Genomic DNA, 19,749 nt, shown 5'->3' with positions numbered 1-19,749 from the left:
TCTGGAAGGCAGGGATTTTTTCAGTCAAATAATAAACTGTAAAAAAGAAAGTCGTTAGTAATTATGGTGAAGGTGCATAGATTTAACATATATATGTTTATAATGATAGTACACAACTACATAGACCACAAAAAGAATTACTCCTTCCGTCCCAATTTATTTGTCTTGTTTGAATTTTTATGATTAAATTGACCAAATTTTGACTGAAATTTAAATATATAAAATAATTATAAAATATTATGAAAAATATATTACTAGAATCTACATCTATTCTACTTTAAAATGTATATTTTCAATTTTCAAGATCATGTAAGAATAATTACTAACTCCCGGTCAAAGTTTGGTCAATTTGACCACAAAAAGTCAAACAAGACAGATAAATTGGAACGGAGGGAGTATTTTGGAGTCAGTCTGTCATATAATCATTCACATTCTCATTGATATACGCACCCCAGATAAACACATACTTGCATAAAAAAACAAAAATGCCAAATATGTACTAATATACCACCCACTTCTCACAAATTTATTACTACGCCATAACAAGCAAAATTGAGAAGACAAATTCCAGTACTACAGAAAATTTTGATCGACTGGTTTGACAAGCATTGTTGTTTACTTGTTTGTAACAAGTACAAGAAGTAGCTTCTACAATCAAATGCACATTTCTAGTTCATAAGTTAGTGAACTAATTAACATGATGAAGAGTATTAATTTTTTCTTAATTACTTCCATGCATGAAAGCATGTAGCAGAAATTTATTGTTTACAACTGTGCAAGTGAGAACATATAAGAGCATCTCCAACGCTAATATTGAAAACTATTAGCTAAATGATGCTTAGCTAAAATTTTATTGAACCTGTAGTGATTTTTGCTCCAATGGGGTTAGCTATAACTATCAGCTATAGTTAAAATATTATCTTTTTACTTTTTTTGAATATATAATTAAAATACATTTAAATAAATTTGCTATGCATGAAAATCAATGTTGCATTTTATAAAACTATAACAAAATTATAACATTTTTATATTTATGTCAATATGTTAAAATAAACATTATAAAATAAAAAAATAATTATAACACTTAATAATATTACATAACATCATAACTTTATAAATTAAAAATATAAATAGTATATCTATATATAATATAATGGTACACATATACATATTTTGTATATTATAATATTATGCATCTTAAACTTACTTGAAATATGTTAAGTTATATACTGATTATTAGAATTTTTTAAATGTAGTTAACAATAAAATCATATTTTTACATTTTTACTAAATAAAATTTGTATTTATAAATTAAAAATTTAAATAATACATCTATACATATAGTAATTATGAACATATATAAATAATTTTTATATTATATTATTATTATATATTTAAACTATAATTTAGATATTTTAAATTAAACATTGAAAAAAGATTCAAGTTAGTATGTTATATATTATAAATAAAAAATAATAAGATTTGGACTAAATAAAATAATATGTGTGTGTGTGTGTGTTCAATATAAGTAAAAATATACAAGTTAAATATATATCTTTTAGCTATATATATTCAATATTTTAAATTATATATTTAAAAAGTGATTTAAGATATTATATTATATTTTGCAAGTTGAAGGTGACGTGGATTGTTTTAGATGATGGCAGCAGGATCAACAAATGTGACGTCCCCTTTTTTCGGTAGGTAAAATTATACCTAACAGGAGCCTGCGTTGGAGTAGTCATTTTTTTACACATTAGGTATAAGACAGTGACACATAGATATTATAGCTAACAGTTGTATAGGGTTGGAGATGCTCTAATACCCTGTGCACAGGCTATATTTCATCTTTGGCTGCATTTATGCAAACATATAAGAAGTTAGATAAGCTGGTATTCGACAAGCTTTCATCTATAAAGTGAAGAAGAGTTTGTTGCTGGTTGTGATGCAGGAGTGTAGCATGACTCTGGGGGGGGGGGGGGGGGGGGGGGGGGTTCAAACAGAAAGTCAAAGAGTGTTCATATTAGATATACTCATAGCTGAGTCGTTGAATTAAGATGATTTACTTGATAAGACTAGGGGAAGGCAGAAAGGGTTTGTGCCGGTGTGAAGAATTTTTTTATTTTTCTAGTACTAAAGAAATATAGATGTAATAGGTAGTAAGTATGGTCCAGACTGCTGTTGAGCTTGGTGCCTCGAATGTAAAATGTACTCGAAATACCCTTATACCACATCTAAAGTGCCAAGCATTTTCATTTAAGTCCCTGAAATAAAATATTTAAGCTTTAACTGTGACTTTAGCTGATCATTTGTGACAGATGCACAAAGTAGCTTCACTATGGGATGACAGATGGTAGATTATGGCATCATTACACAAGAACACATTCATAGTATGGGCCAACACTAAACGAAGAAGACCGTGTGGCACCATTAGGCCAATCATAATTAAGGATAAGTAAAGATTTTGGCACAAACTACAGTAACTGAAACACAATGCTGAATACAATTAGATTGCATTCACTTGCCACAGTTGGAGATGTGTCCCTGAGTTGAGGGTTTTGGCCATTGTTGTCCAGGAGTTGTTAAGACTTATGATTGATGAAACTCCATGTGGATGATATGGCGTGGAAAACAATAGATTTGAAGGGGGCACTGGCAAAAGGGTTTCAGCAGGAGGCATGGACAAGCAAGATCATTGACCAGAAAATTACAGCAATGGGAGATCAAATAAAAAATTGAATTTAGGTTTCCACAAGGTCGCTAGACAGCTACATGTCTCGACAGAGGCTTAGGGAGTATATAGTAGAATGATCCCAGCCTCCAATTGTAGCACGTGTAAATAAATTGCCGTGTAAACTATTGCTGGTTGAAAAGCAGCGCTTGTGTCAAGAAGAATAGGAAATGTTGCAAAAACTTCTGAAAGGATCAGATTTCAGAGTACTAATTATCCTTCCTCAAGATAAGTATCATTTTGCGTTGCATCAGAATTTGACCATAAGATAAGAACTAGAAAATTAATAATCTAGTGTCTTGCATAAACAACACCACTTAGAATAACACTGAAATTATGTAAATTGATTGAAGCACTTTAAAGTTAGAGGATCAAAACAATTGTATGAATGCCTCTAAATAGGAATGCAGTCATTCAGTTTTCCGAAGAACAATTATGAAATGAAGTTACTCCTTGACGTCACTCTCATATTCCATGCTTAATCCTAGAATATATTTTTCAGAACCTTGACTCTCTACGTCAGATACTGTGAGCGAGAATCAAACCCAGAACTGGGACGACGAAGGATAATCCCTTACCACTGGGCTACCTCATCTTGTTCATTTATAGTCTAGTTAATCTTCAAGAAGACCCTGAGCTTCTATTTATTTTCTGTAAGTGAAATAGTGATGATCAATATATCCTCACTATCCACGTTAAAACATGCGGATTTCTGAAAGAGGATGATTTTTCATAATAATGTCTATGATATTAATGTGTTCCATTGTCAGTTCTAATTTACGATGAAGGTGACCTTTACACATTTCACTAAATTTTATATAAATTTGGTGATTCCTGTTGCTTCACTTAGAAATTTATTTTCCAAATTAAATTGATTCATATCTATGCTGCAAACAATTTATTATCTATTGGCATTGATAACAAATTCTTCATCCTATCACCCTACATGTGAATGATTACACTATGCCAATTATGATTGACCTCTTAGAGGAGGATTCTGTGAGAGCTGCATTTTATGACAAAATGCAATAATTCCTAGTCATTTCAGATGGTTAGTTCTATATCTACAAATTACAAGAATTTATCAACAACAATCAATGCATTTAAGGAAACCCCAAAATACCAACTACTCTATGACGAAACAGCCTAAATATAACCGCTCAGCGTTACATTCAAATAAGAAACCAAATCCAAAGTTCTACGGATTTCTTTGCATCTATAGAGTATTAAATATCAGAGACGTCATTGGTAGAAAAAACGTCAAATGACAAATAAGCAGCTCATTCTAATGCTTACACGTAGCGAACATGCAGAACTAACAAATACGTGTTCTCCCAAACTGCTTACACGTAGAACTAATGCCACATAACCGCAAAGGTCAAAAAGAATGATATGATGAAGAGAGCAGCAAAACAAGGAAAGAATCCAAAGAAACAGCAGCTAGAGTGACAAACATGCGTAAAACATGTGGTTAAAAGGACACAATTCTAAGACATACGAATCAGAGTATGAAATATTGGCACTTATCTGCATCTTTGTACAAAATTCTATTGTAAACAGAGGGAGGAAATTTTAAGATACGTGTGCATATATACCAGTGGATGCACATACTACAGCTGCTAATGCAACAGGTCTTGAAGGTACAAATGATGCAAGTGCACGGACTGGGACTTACCACACCTACACCAAATGCAAGTACATAAGATAGTCAGGTTGCAAGCTAATTAAATCACCCATGAGAATCAAAAGATATGCTAGAAAGCAAGTCACTCTTTTGAGAAAAAGAAATGTTGAGGATGGAAGTAGCCCCTAAACTTCTAAAAATGAAGGCAAGTCTAAGATAGATGATGTGCAAGCAGAGAAATTCCAGTAGAAGGGAAAGTCATTCCCAAGCTTAAGACAGTTAAGTTATTGCAAGAATAAACAAAGCTTAAAACTTTAATCCTCTTGTGAAAAGTTTTGAGTTGTATTTTTTGTGTCCTTGTGGTTATATTATATTGATCTGTAGCAAATGTGCTTTCGATTGCTTATGTCCTTTGAATTGTTTCTGAATTTGTAACAAATGTGTTCTTGGGTTCTTTCAAGAGCAAGTGAAATGTTATTTTGGGCAAACATGCTTAGACAGTTTCTTAATCTAATGCAAGGGAAAATGCCAAATTGTTGAGTTGTTTTTAGTAGTGGTTTGTTTCAGTTATTGTTCGGATAATTGTTTCTGTTTCATCATTTTGTTGTAGGTCATTTTACTGGACAACGGTTTTGTTACAAGAAATCATTGTTTCAGTTTTATGAGAATGCTTTTTATGAGTACAGGAAGTATTTCACAAGATAATGAAGCAAATGAATAAATATGCAATAGATATTAATTATAAGCTATTCAAATGATAAAGTGAAATCTAAGAAGATAAATGAACAATTAATTCGCCTACAAAAATTTCTAGTTCTTCTTCAGTTACAGTAGTGAATACAGACTGCAACGCCAGGATAAGGTGCTGCTGGTGAATATGTGGAACCTGCAACAGAAGGGAAATGTCTTAATCTCCATTCATTTTCACAATAATAATGTTTCATATGTCAAGACCATACCCTGGTAACTCGGGGAGGAGGCTGAACTGTAAATGCCATCTGCAGGTGGCTGTGACACAGAAATCACTCTATGAGTGCCAACCCAAAAAAAAGAGATAATGCTCAGTTTACAGATTCTCACATATCGAATGGATAAAAGATCTATGACACAATACCATTCTAAAAATGCCCTTGTCTTATTGAATTTACTAGACAATAGGTTTTTTACCGTTGTCCAATGCCCACGTTAAACAATATTGATTTTTCGAGGATGAAAATAAGCTGTCTTGATTTCGAGCAACACTTTTTTATGCGACCGTCGTCTAATTAGTATCAAGGCTTAATGACCTTTTAGCCCTCAAAGTTTGGAGGGTTGTACTGATGCGGCCTCGCTGTTTCAACTCGGCATATTCAACCCTCCAACTTTCACAAATATACCTTTTAACCCTTATACTGGTATGATTGAAAATAACAGTATAAATCGGAGGGTAAAGTAGACAAATCCTAATATCAGTAAAGTTTTGGACATAAGAGTTAAAAGGTACAACCCTCCAAACTTTGGGGGCTAAAAGATCATTAAGCCTAATTAGTTTGATCATTAAGTACAGACTACTCCATTAACAGGCAGGAGTTGCATGTGATTGTCGAACTGGTTAGTATCTTGTGCCATTGATATACTGGTTCATTCTTTTCTCGTTTTAAACAACTCATTCTACTTACCGTGGAAAACTCCACAAATGCAGCACAAGTTGGGTAATGACGGTTTTCAAACACCCTCAAGCGAAGAACCTATGGCAGAATAAATATTCTTTAATATCTACTTCTAATTTTAAGAATACAAGCACCTATATAGATCAGCAGCATGAAGTCACAAACCTTCCCACAGAAAGATTCAAAAAAGTATATGATCTCTTCTGCAAAAACCTAAAGTAAACAAGCATATAGATTGATCAAAATAATGAAGAAATAATAAGCTTTCGATTAACAAATGAGGAAACTATTATATTTTTCTGAACTACCTCTCTCTGTATATTTGTACAGAATAGTCCTTGAGCATCTCTCCCTTTCATCATCAGACTAAAGAAACACAGAATACGATAATTTACATTGGCATAGATTGTCTTATCACTAAATTATCTCCAATTATACGCATGTATGAGGTTATCATAACAAAGTATTAAAAGATAATGAATTTAAACTACTAACTCTCGGCAGAAGTCTACGATCAACGGGTGTAATTGCAGATCGGAAAGCCACCACCCTAATAGTTGCATACTTGCATTAGTATAATAAATATATTCCGCAAGTGAATGCATAAATAAAGAATGAATTACCGGTCGAATATATGTTCGTGGATCCTGAGCGAGGTGGAGCATTTTCTTCATTATTTACTATAATGTTCCAAATATGCGTCAACTGAAATCAAAACAAACAAATGTGATCAATGATTTCTACGATATAAAATTTCAAGGATTATTAGAAGATATTACTTGTCATATATGAAATTCACAAAAGACTTGTGTCACAAAACCATAAAAATTTCCTTGACCAAAGCTCTCATGTAAAATACCAAGATAATATTTACTGCACACCGTAAATATCATAAATCAGTACGAAAATACTCAAATCCAAAATTTTAATAGAAAGCTAAACCTATCCAAACAAAAACGAAAACGTGAATTTGACCATTACAATTACCAACTAAAATTAGGCAAAATTGAAAGGTTTAGCAGTTTTGTAAGTTTTGAAAGATTAACAAGGAAAAATGAGGTAATCAAACAAAAAACAGGTAAAAATAAATATAGATAGGAGGCTCAGTAACTACCTTATGAATGAATGAGAAAATTATGCAAATATTGGGCACAAATATGTACACGAGATCTTGTATACAATTCTTATGGCGTATGTGCTTAATCTGGACAGAGTAAAAGAGTTGCATTCATTGACAAAATCAATGTCTTTAACAGAGGTATGATTTGTTAAATGTGGGAGGAGAGGTTAGAGGAATTTAGAGTTTAGACGGAGAGAAAGAGGTGAGAAGGGCGGAGAGAAAGAAGTGAGAATGGGACAATTGTGCGAAATGAAAAATGTGACAATAGTTTATATAAGAACATATGTTTAATGATGTGAAAAGAAAGAAAGTTCTAGAGAAATAACAATGCTAAAAGTTTTACAAATTAATAGAAATATTTAGAGAATGAACAATGAACCTATATTGCATCTTGATTAATTTTTCTCAAATAGTGAATAAAAATTGTATTTTTATAAGTATAATATAATTATTTTGATACACACCAACATTAAACAATATTTATATACTAAATTACATTTTGGTGGTTTAAATAAAATTATTATGCACTTTGATGGCCGATATATCCAACTCGGCACTAAGTACTGGGAGTTAATATTTTAAAGCCATTTGGGGTCTCCTCCTCAAATCTGCGGAACGGAGTTAAAGATGTCTGACAAATGAGGGGTAATGTCATCTTTTCATCCAGATGAGATAAATTAACATAAAGATGATCAATGCACTCAATTTTACGTCCATTTAGTCTATTTTATAATGTAATGTTTATTCAGTACTATAAGTTGTTTGAGATATTCAGATTCAGGTTCCTTAGTTTGTGAAATTAGATTCAGATACTGATCCCCAGTTATGACGATTTTGTTTGGTTAGGCTTCTGCTTGCGTGATCATTGGAATTTTCAGGAACTGAACAGTTAACAGGTAATGGATTGATACAGATATTACCAAAAAAAACTGAGTCTAGGTAGAGCTTACATGCAATTTGAGAGTAAAATATAAGTCCTAGTATAAATTTTTAGCAGGTGGGTGAGGTTGCCAAGAGTCCGACTAAAACCAAATTTTTTACTTACAATTTCCAGCTCACTAAAACTTGCTGCATTGACAGAGCGCGCCCTATCATCTAGAGGCTGAGTCTAAAGCATTAGCCAATGGAGCAACAGAGTTGATGTGGATTCAGAATTCGATGCATGAGCTTGGCCAATATTTTATGCAAGTTCCAACTCTATTCTCTGATAATACAGGTGATACTTATGTGTGTGCTAATCCAGTGTCATACTCAAAAATGAAACTAGTAGCTCTCGACCAACATGATATATATGCACTAAAATCCAATGGCTACATCCATACGAGAGGCATTAAAATCCTTGATCAAATTGTATATTGAACTATAAAATTAAATTCTGTACTTTGAAATTGCAGGTCACTAAAACTTCGTGTTGTATCTTGCCCATGTGCCATCAAGCATGGTTGGGGGTAGCATATGGAGGCGTTGGTGCAGAGGCCACACGACGGCCGCGCTCTGACCTGCTGTTCTCTGCAAATTTAACACTCCCCTGATGCATACCCTGCTGCTTCTCATCTTCAGTCCACTCAGAAACGTAGTAATGTTCTTCACTACCTTTAACAACGTCTCTTGAAGGTGGTAGAAACATGCTACCCCATTGAGGAAAGTGAACCAATGTCACAGGCATGGTGCATGCTACAATCATAATTCCCATGTATGTTAAGCCCATTGCTGTCGATATCTGTGAGCTTGTAAAGAACAGAAGCTGTGTCAATCCAGAACCAAAGTTCCCTCCCGCACCAGTCATGCCGGATATAATACCTAATGATCGACGTGAAATGAAAGGAATGATGCCAAAAGTGGCTCCACATGCAGCTTGTGCTCCCACAGAAAAGATAATCATCATTGTTACAGCAATTGGAAGTGAATTAGAGCGGCCAAGGAGAATGCAGAATACGCCTCCTAGTGTTTGTAGGATCCAAAGAGTCCAAAGCCTACCCCTCATGCCAAACCTTCGAGCAGCAACATCCGAAGCATATCCACCAAATGGGCGAGCCAGGAGATTAGCCATGCCAAATGTAGCCGCGATTATCCCAGCTGTTTGGAGCTTCAGATCAAATCTGTCACAATATTCAACATCCACAAGGTAACTTCATGTCAAACTATATATTAGCTTATATATTGACTAAATAGAGTTGTTCAGCATTGTTTCTGTTTGAGCAGTTATGTTGTTTCCTATGTATTATGTAAAAAAGAATTAGGAAAGAAAGCGAGGAAAGAAATAAAACACTACCTGTCGAAGAAGTATTCAGCAATGACATTATCAGTAGACAATTCCACACCCATAGAGTATCCATACAAAAGAACAAATATCCATGTTCTGTAGTTGGTGACAGCATACCAGAACACCTGGATGTACAAAGGAACATGAGTATATATGTCAATTACTCTATAACTGAAAGTAGTATTACCAAAGGATATAATGTGTTTTACTGAACAAACCTTGGAGAATTTATCTTTTGAAACATCACCCTTCTTCTGTAAAGCGCCAAGGTTGCCATCAGGCAAGTCTTGACCAAGTGTTAACACCAAGATCCCCATGATCACGTGAAGCCAACCAGGGATAAAAAAGGCAATCCTCCAGGCAGTGAATGGAGTAGCTCCAAAACGTTGGATTAGGTCGTAAAGAAGAGGCATGATCAGCTGAGTGGCTCCTCCTCCCATGTTCCCCCATCCGGCTGCAGTGCCATTTACAGTTCCTATAATCTTACCATTGAACATGGTGCTCATCCAATACTGACAAGTCACGAATGTCGCGAGGGAGAAGCCAATCATGAACCTGACCGCAATGTAGCCACTGGCGTCTGCCACAAATGACATGCAGAACACAGTTGGGGCTGTAAGCATGATGACAAATGCACAGCCATATCGCGGTCCCAAAAGATCACAAACTGCTCCCATTACAAGCCTAGAGAAAATACTTCCGGACACTGAAGCGACTCCAGCATTGCCAACATCCCCTTTTGTCAGGTTGAGATTATCACGAATGATTGGAACTAGTGGAGCGGCAGCAAATGTGGACACGAAACAGGTAAAAAAGGAAATCCAAGAAAGATGAAAAGTCCTCATGTGAGGATTGGCAAAGGAAAACAGCTTGAAAACTTTGGCCTTGTGTTCTGAATCAACTGGCAAATCAAATTTCGCTGTTGGATCAGTTGGTACTATTGGTGATGCCACTGAGAAAGCAAGAACTGGCTCTCTTCCAGTTACTCCATGCATTGAGCTCCCCGGGGAACCTTCAATATCACCCATTTTTTCCTTGCACAACCCTTAAGTAAATGTATTGATTAAAGGATGTTCTGGCCTATATCATGGGATGTTGTTGTTTATATAGTTTTCATGGTTGACATTTTGGATATATGACAAGCCGGTGGATCTCGCCAAGGGCTGCATTATGCAGAAATATAGTTCGAATGATAAGTTCTAATAATTTAGGTTGCCAAGTCAAATGATGAATATAAGTAGCTAGCCTCATCAAGCATCTCAAAGGATAAGATGTTCAGCATATATATATATATATTCATTTGTTTTGATTGTAATCACTAGCGTACTTGTAGTTTACTTGTATTAAAACACAATTCAAATTTGATGCTCTTCCAAAATGCACAATTATGCAAATAAGCTGTTGTTTCATAATATTCAAGTTGATGAAGACAAAATTATTATGTTACAAGTCAACCTTGACCTTTCAGAGTGTCTGAAAGTGCAATTGAAGCAACAATTTGATTATTCACTCCTGGTATTAATGTATGGACATGTAAAGGACAGTTCCCGTACAAGCATTAGTTAAGGATATAAATTATGATCTGTCAAGTTTTGTTCATAACAAATGTCAAACGTACGTCATTTCTTTGGCATAACCTATTGTATATTTTTTATACAACTATTTCAAAACAACGCCACAAGTAACTGCATGTGTTCCGCTTCTTCTAAATATTAAATACAAAACTTAGGCTAGTAGATAAGTACTGTCCTATAATTCACTAGATATTGAGGATTCCAAAAAAATATAGAGGTAAATATGTGAGTGCAGGGTTAATTTAATTTTTTCACCCAAACACAAAATGTTGTTGTTTCTATATATATAAGTACTAGCCAGGTTGAAAAAGAAATAATATGATTGTCAGACTCAACCCTTGACAGAGTCCGGGAGCTCAATGGGAGCTACAATTTTAATCATTTCATTATTGACAAATGACAATTATATGCTGTGATGGCTGGTAATGTTTGGAAATGGAGAGGACAATTCCGTACGAACATCACATATGCATATACAGTCAGCAATGTGCATTATTAAACAAATAAAGTTCCTTTGATAAGTGGCGGAACCAGAGGTGGGCTGGGGGGGCTAGTGGCGGAACCAATCAATACCTGCAACTTAGAGAGATGGCCGTCTCTCTTTGATGAATGTGGTATCAAGGTTCGGTATTCAAATTTCAATCAGTACTTTATAATCTTACTTGCTTTCAAATTTGAGCCCCCCCTAAACCTCATTCCTGGTTCCGCCACTGCCTTTGATAGAAGACTATACCAATGTTAATTCTTCATGATAATCTAAGAAAACAAGATTATCATATTCAAGGTTCATAATTACACAGATACGACAACTCATTGTCATCGTATTTCAAACTTTAACCTTTCGATTTATTGAAAAACTAGAAAATCTGCTATTTGTAATAAGAAAAAGATCTAAACTCTGGCCAACAGAACACAATGCACCAGTGAATGCTAATAGTTTGAACACTGATCAACTACTGGAAAACACCACCCTGTTGAAGCTGGAGTTTCCTATGCTGGAAACGTAAATATTGGGCTTATAATAAATAGTGTATATGTTGTTGAGCCAGCCAGGGGCCCATACTGGATCCGTCTCTTCCTAGGCCATTCTCGAGTACTGACTGGAGTCCATATATGTGATATAGTTACGAACCATCTGAAACTCAGATACCACTTGTTTGGCCATCTAGACGAATCTAACTCCACAATATTATGATATTGCATGTTTTTGGCACCTCCGAAAAGGCCTCGTGCTATTGGAGTTGTTCTGACTCCTTATATCCTAGCTTTATGCCCCACAAACGATCTGGGACAACTCCTAACATATGTAGTAGATGACGTTGTATTTGTTGAAGCCTATATATATATAAGGCTTTTCTATTAGTATTGTATGCATGGTATATGGTTACAAGAAAACAATAGGGAGAGTTTGTAGGAAGAATAATTAAGAAAAAGAGCTGAAGCTCTTGTCTGAGAAAACAAAGGCTTTAGCCTGTGCTTTGTATTTGTGATATTATAAAAAAGTAGTTTTCATATACATATATTGTTGTGTGTTTAATTCATACAAAGTTTATATTTATTTTAAGTCAAGCCCATTTATGTTTCCCACAAGTGGCATTAGAGTTAAGTTGGCAAATATGATGGCGCAACAACAAATCCTGAAATTGAAGGCAACATACGAAAATTGGAGCATATAAATGAAGGTGCTTCTCGCGTTTTACGACAACTAGGATATTGTCGAAAGCGGGTATCATGAATCCAAGGATGAAGCTGTCCTTTCAAATGCGGAAAAGACGGTGTTAAAGGATTCCTGAAAAAAAAGACCAATATACTGCATGTTAGCAGTCATAGTCGGTAGGCTTTGAAGTCTGCTGCATGTGTAAAAAAATCCAGAAGACATGGAACTAAATGTAGTATGAAAGGAAGGACAACAGGTGAGCAGCTCCAGGAAAGGTAGGCAAATGGACTTGTAATAGTATATATGTAGCAGATGACTTTGCTGTATATGTTGAAGCCTATAATTAAGGCTTGTGTGTTCGTATTGTATGGTATCCAGTTAAAAGAAAACAATACAGAGAGTTTGCGGAAAGAAGAAGAAGAGCTGAAGCTCTTGTGTGAGAAAACAAAGGCTGTACGTAGCCTGTGCTCTGTATTTGTGATATTTGTTATATGGGTCATATGTATGTTGTGGAGCTGTTAAAAAACATACAGCTTCCTGGCCGTTGAATGCATATCCAGCGGTCAGGATTAAAACAAAATCTTAATATGTCCAGCTGTTTTTTAGCGCTGGACCGGAAAAACCAAACTGTTGGATATGCATCCAACGGCCAGAAACCTGTATATTTTTTAACAGCTCCACAGCATACATATGCTGTGGACCTGGACCCTTGTTATATATACATATATTGTTGTTAGCTTAATGACTTTTTAGCCCTCAAAGTTTGGAGGGTCGTACCGATGCGGCCTCGATGTTTCAACTCGGCAAATTCAGCCCTTCAAGTTTCATAGATATACCTTTTAACCCTTGTGCCAGTATTATTGAAAAAAACAGTATAAATCGGAAGTTATAATAAACAAATCCTAATGTTGGTAAAGTTTGGGCATAAGGGTTAAAAGGTACATTTGTGAAACTTTGAGAGCTAAAATGTCATTAAGCCTTTTTTGTTTTCATAAATGAGACTGAAGCCGCTTGTAAAGAGGCAGTGACGACCCAGATTTGATAAAATTTCCACTTCATAGCACCGAAGCAATAAGTGATTTCTTTACGACCCAATTCTCAAAATTCCTAGTTGACTTTGAAGGTGAGGATAAAGATACTACTATGACATCATCAGGACCTTAATAGTCTAATACGTGTCCCCAGAAAACAGTAAGAACAAAATTCCTCATCTGCCCTTCACTGCAAATGATTTTGAGGGACTGAAACAAGATAGTTACTTGTAAGGATTAGAACCATCCTTGCTCTGAGGACCGCTGAAACTGTTTTTGCAATACAGTTAGAAATAGGTTTATAAAAGGTGGCATATATTAGGAGTTGGGGGTGAATTTTCAAGAAATTTATATTAGGCTTAATGACCTTTTAGCTCTTGAAGTATGGGTGGAAGTTCCGATGCAACCTCGAAGTTTAAAAACGTACCTTTCGACCCTCAAAATATCTTTGTCGTACCTTTTAGCCCTTTTTAAAAATACCGCTATAAATCGGGGGATAAACTTGACAATTCATATTCGGGGTAAAATTTGGGCGTACCTTTTAACCCTTAAAGTATACATCTCATTCTTTTTAAACCCTAAAGAATACATTAAAATACATTAGATGTTCCTTTTAACCCTTAATGTTTAATGCCCCTTTTAACCCTCACGTGTGAAATGTCAACTTTGTCCACCCCGTTATATACCGGTATACGCCATAAGGCCTAAAAGGTACAACAAAGATACTTTGAGGGTCAAAAGGAACGTTTTTAAACTTCGAGGCCGCATCGGAACTTCCACCCAAACTTCAAGGGCTAAAAGATCATTAAGCCTTTATATTAATGAAATGAATGTGCTTATCAGATCACAAGTCTCATTAGGCTTTACTAGTTTCATCCCTTTGTTTGTCAGCCCTTTCTCGAAATTCTTGACACAAGTCTCTAACTCATCAGGGAGCATTGGGAGATCGGATGTCTTCTCGGGACATGACTAACCCTTCCCAGGGCAGTGTTAGAGTAGGCCGTGTAGAGCCAGGCTGCGAGAACAGGGCAGCAGCGGCTACGGTGCAGCTCAGGTGAGTTGAGTTTGGTTTTGCTAGCAGCAGTGCAGCACAGGCATCGTTGATGCCTGTGAAAAGGTCGTCAGAGAAATACAAGGTGCAGGCTGAGGAGACGTCGGATTGCTGGACGAATGCTGGGATGGTTGGTGGTTGTGATCAGAGTGATAATGAAGGGGAAAAGAGAAGCAAGTGAGACCAAAAGAGGATGGGGAAAGTGGTGAAACATGGCTTGGCTATGGGACTAATGGAGAATAAAGCACAAAGAATTTGTTCAATGCTTGGTGCCTGGTGGCTGGTGGTGTTTTAAAGAACAAAAGATTAGATGAACATACAGGCTGCAGCTATAAAGCAGAGTTCTTAACCATGCACCTTTATATATAAAAACTTTAGCTAATCAAAATCGCTAAAACTGCGTTCATTTGGACGGGATAAACTTTAACTAATAAAATACAATAAGACAGCGTTCGCTTGGATTGGATGGAAAGAAACTCCAAAAAAAGACTTGATGACCTTTAACCCCTCAAAGTTTCACAAATGTACATTTTAACCCTTATGTCCAAATTTTACCCGCATTAGGATTTGTCTACTTTACCTTCCGATTTATACTGTTTTTTTCAATCATACCGGTATAAAGGTTAAAAGGTAAATTTGTGTAACTTGGAGGGTTGGATCGGCCGAGTTGAAACATACACACTTTCGGGGCTAAAAGGTCGTTAAGTCTATTGTTGTGTGTTTAAATTATACAAAGTTTTTATAATATAATAGTAACTATAATCGTCAAAAAGAGATACTAAATATATAAAAATATGATTTAATATTTATTATATTTTCCAAAATATAAAGACAAACTCCAATTTTGAAAAAATAACAAATAATAAATATCAAATTACCAATGAAATCCGCATATAAAAGTTTACATATAGGCTACGTTCCTGAGTATATATATCCTCCACACTACCAAAAACAATAATGTAACCAGCAGTCACCACCACTGGAGAACTATTTACCCTACACATATCCTTTGTACATGATTCTTAAATGAATTTTCCACTGTCTGCATATGATCCTTAAATCAATCGAGGGCACTTTTATGCTAACCCAGATGAAGCTGCAATGGACGGCAAAAATGGAATGGCTGATGGAATTCAGTTATCCGACACCGTGCGCGAAACCAGACCCGATTTCATAGTTCAAGACCATCCAGGAGGAAGTTGTTGCAGGTGCCCGATTCAATTCTGTTGAAGTACCTGAATTGGACCCAGCGAAGGTAAGTTTAAGGGGAAGCCTACAAAGCATCCGAGAGGCAGCTGTGGCGAAGGTTGCAGGTCCAACGCATTATATGATTCTGTGTTCAGGCAGCATCCAATTACTAATTTAATAATAAATATTTCCCGCAAGTGAACGCATAAATAAAAGACAAATTACCAGTTTCGGAGCATTTTCTTCATTGTTTACTGAAATTGTTCCAAATATGTGTAAACTGCAATCAAAACAAAACAGATATGATCAGTTATTTCTACAATATAAAATTTCAACAACTATTAGAAGACATTACATGCTGAATTTTAGAAAAGATGTATAAATAAGCGATGAAAATTTTCTAGACCAAAGCTCTATGTAAATATACCGAAATAATGTTCATTGCACAAGTAAATATCAAAATCTGAAACAAAAGCACATAAACCCAAACAATAATAAAATCTTCAATCTATCAAAAAAATAAATTGAATTTGACAATAACTTACCAATTAGAATAAAGAAAAATCGAAAGGTTTGACAATTTTGTAAGCATAAGAACGGAAAATTAGGTGAATCAAACAAAGATCAGATAAAAATCGACATAATTTTTTTAAGAATGATTGAAAAAATTATGCAAATACTGGGCACAAATATGTACACGATTTCTTGAATACAATTCTTGCGGCGTCTACGCTTAATCTAGACTGAGTAAAAGGGTTACATTTATATACAAAATCAATATCTTTAGAACGATCTAATTTGTTAAATATGGGAGGAGAGGTCGGAGGGATTTGAAGTTTTAGACGGAGAGAAATAGGTGAGAATGGGACAATTGTCTGAAATGAAAATTGTGAGAATAGTTTATATAAGAAGAGATGTGAAAAGCGAGAAGGTTCTAGAGAAATAATAATGCTAAAAGTGTTACGGATTAATGAAAATATATGGATAAAGAAGAATGAACATAATTTTTTCCGAATAATGAATAAAAATATATTATAATAAGTATAATATTTTGATTTTCACAACCTTTTAGAAATTATTTTGATATGCACGATTAACAATATTTTGTATATCAAATCACATTTTGGTCGTTTAAACAAAGATTATTATGCACTTTGATGGCCGATATATCCAACTCGGCATATAGTAACAGGACAAAAAATTTAAAGTCATGCGGGGTTTCCGTCTAAAACGTGTGAACGGGGGAGTTAAAGGCGTCCCATAAATGAGAGAATAATGTCTTCCTTTCACACCTAGATGAGATAAATTATAATAAAAGATCAATGCACTCGCTTCTCTCTTCATTTTTGAAAATTATCTCCCTCTCACCCTCAATCATTTTCCCTTCAAATCCTAATTTTTAATTGACTCAATCCATCGAATTAATATCTCTTTAAAAATAGGAAAGTGGACAATACTACATCTCACTTAAGAGATGCTTTTAGACTATTCAGGGCGGAGCGCCCCCACGTCGCTCTAAAATATTGTTATGTTGGATACATTTGATAAGCGTGCACTTTATCTTAATATTGTCCCTTTATTTTAGTTATTTTGTATTTTATTGGATTTTTATTTAATAAATATTTTATTGTAAGATGCAAGGAGTTCTAATCACATATGGATTAGAGTTTAAATAGCAAGGATTGGAGATTAATTCAAATAAAATTTGAATTTTGAAACTAGTTGTGCCGCATTCATTGTTTAGGGCATATCTAGAGTTCTAGAAGTCATTATAAGGTGATTCAAGAGCCCACGTGAAGATTGTGAGAAGGGGTTTAATTCAGAAGTGGTCTTGCAATTATATTCCATCCGAATCAGCCTAAATAAAGAGTCCAAAAGTCAGCTACGAATTTTCTCAAATTTAGAATTCTATTCTGATTTGAAAATATCCTTGTACTTGAAATAATTCATTACAAATAGACTTCTATTATAGATATTATTCACACCTAATTTAGAGACAGAGATACAAAGCAAGAGACAAGAAGCCGCACAAGGGAGGAGGAGAAGCCATCAATGGAGAAGAATTCAGCCATTGAAGACATTCAATTGGCTTTGTTTTCTCTTATCTTTTATTTATCTCTTCTTATGAATACGTGTTGGTTATCTTGGGATTGTTTTGATACTTTGGTTATGAACTTACTTTTATGAGTTAGGATTTTTATGAACCCTAATATGGGATTGTTCGTTTTTCGATGAGAAGTATTATATGCAGTTTGGAGTTTACTATTCAAGTGGATTTCATGTTCAATATTTGCTTTTGTTTGGCCAACTCTAGTGGATAGTTGAGTTATAATACTGAGAGGGTTATATTTAGCCGGCACAAAACTTGAATGTTGCATGATTCAATTAGTTGATACTAATTTTGTGACAGTATAGACATATATTGTTACCTTGCATAGCCGCATGGGTGATCGCGGTGCGGGCGGTGCAGTTTTCTTCTAAAACCGCAAACCAAACCGCGTATGCGGTTTTGTTGAAAACTCAAACCGCAACCGCACCGCGCTAGCATAAAAACCATGTAAATCACACCACGAAAATGCGGTGTGGTGCGGTGCGGTTTGTGCGGTTTGTATGCTTAAGAATAAATATTTTTAGTTGAAGTGAGAAATAAAATTTGAACATACAATAATTAAAACCTTTACTTGTAATGAATTTAAATGATATTTATTAATTTATAGATACAACAACTATTAAAATAAAACAAACAAAAGTGTATATATAATAATAAATAGGACTGAGCATTCGGTTTGGTTAACCGAAATTACCGAAATATTTCGGTTCTGTTAACCGAACCAAAATATTTTGGTACCTAATTCGGTTATGGTTTTCTGGCTGTTATAATAATATAATCATTTCATACAAATTTGGTATAGTAGTAATGCGAAATTGATAAAATAATAATTAACTATTATTTGAAGAGATCTAACAAATATATGCATATAAAATAATTATAAATAATATATACGTATATAATATAATTTTATTTGACAATCACAAATATATATATATATATATATATATATATATATATACACACACACACAATATTGTGGTGCGGTGCGGTTTGAACCGCACTAATGATATGTCAAACCGCAACCCCCATCACACCGCGCGCACTACGCCATAGATGCACTTACGCAACGCCAAAACTGTGTGTTGCATTGAAAAATGTTGTAATAGTTCAATAATTTTTATCTACTGCAACACTGGTCTTTTGATGTTGCTGAATATGTATACATGGTGTTCTTGTAGCTCTAGGAAATGTTCTACATTGCAACACTGAAAATGTGTTGCCTTAATATGCTAGCTAAATGTACTTTGGTTGAAAATTTTAAAGTGAGCAATTAGTGATCTTAAAATAAAATAAAGTCGAAAAGGATATATGAATAAAAACTTAAACATAAAATTGGTATTAAGGTGAATAAAATTATTTTCATTAAATTTAGTTATTTATATAAATTTTAAATATGTCATGCTAATAAAATTAAGGTAATAATTAAGTCAATAAAAATTTTAAAAATACTATTTAAACTCAAAATTAAAGTAATCAATTTTATTATTTAGATATATAAATTTATCATTATAATAAATCGTATCATTTTTGTAAAAAGTATGTTTTGAACAAATAATATTAACAAAAATATAAATAAAAACTAAAATTAAGGTTTATTAAAAAAAGAAAAAGACTACATTATCACAGAATTGAACTTAAAAAACATGGCTTAGTTTTTATCTAATAAACCTTATACAAAAAAAATTAAAAAATTCAATAAGAGATAAAAGAGAATAATATAATATCAGTTTTTAAATGAATATCTGTCA

The 19,749-nt window shown here is 34.3% G+C and overlaps 1 protein-coding gene across 1 annotated transcript; it reads right to left on the bottom strand.

Annotated features, from left to right (window-relative positions):
* Window positions 1-8,139: 8,139 nt before the first annotated feature.
* Window positions 8,140-10,472, bottom strand: LOC108208471 (high affinity nitrate transporter 2.4). The gene is made up of 3 exons (XM_017379000.2): window positions 9,606-10,472; window positions 9,397-9,512; window positions 8,140-9,223 (listed from the first exon to the last, which is right to left on the bottom strand). Exons 1-3 carry the CDS (start codon window positions 10,413-10,415, stop codon window positions 8,557-8,559), a joined length of 1,593 nt encoding a protein of 530 aa, XP_017234489.2. The 5' UTR covers window positions 10,416-10,472; the 3' UTR covers window positions 8,140-8,556.
* Window positions 10,473-19,749: the final 9,277 nt, after the last annotated feature.

Source organism: Daucus carota, chromosome 2, assembly GCF_001625215.2.
Source record: "Daucus carota subsp. sativus chromosome 2, DH1 v3.0, whole genome shotgun sequence".
Lineage (NCBI taxonomy): Eukaryota > Viridiplantae > Streptophyta > Magnoliopsida > Apiales > Apiaceae > Daucus > Daucus carota.
Note: the sequence above shows the minus strand (reverse complement) of the source record. Positions and strands in the feature narration are given on the sequence as shown.

Coding starts and splice junctions, on each gene's coding strand:
- LOC108208471 (XM_017379000.2), bottom strand. CDS start 10,415: ATGGGTGATATTGAAGGTTCCCCGGGGAGCTCAATGCATGGAGTAACT. Junction 9,513..9,605: donor CAAAAGATAAATTCTCCAAG/GTTTGTTCAGTA, acceptor TTGTACATCCAG/GTGTTCTGGTATGCTGTCAC. Junction 9,224..9,396: donor GCTGAATACTTCTTCGACAG/GTAGTGTTTTAT, acceptor ATATTGTGACAG/ATTTGATCTGAAGCTCCAAA.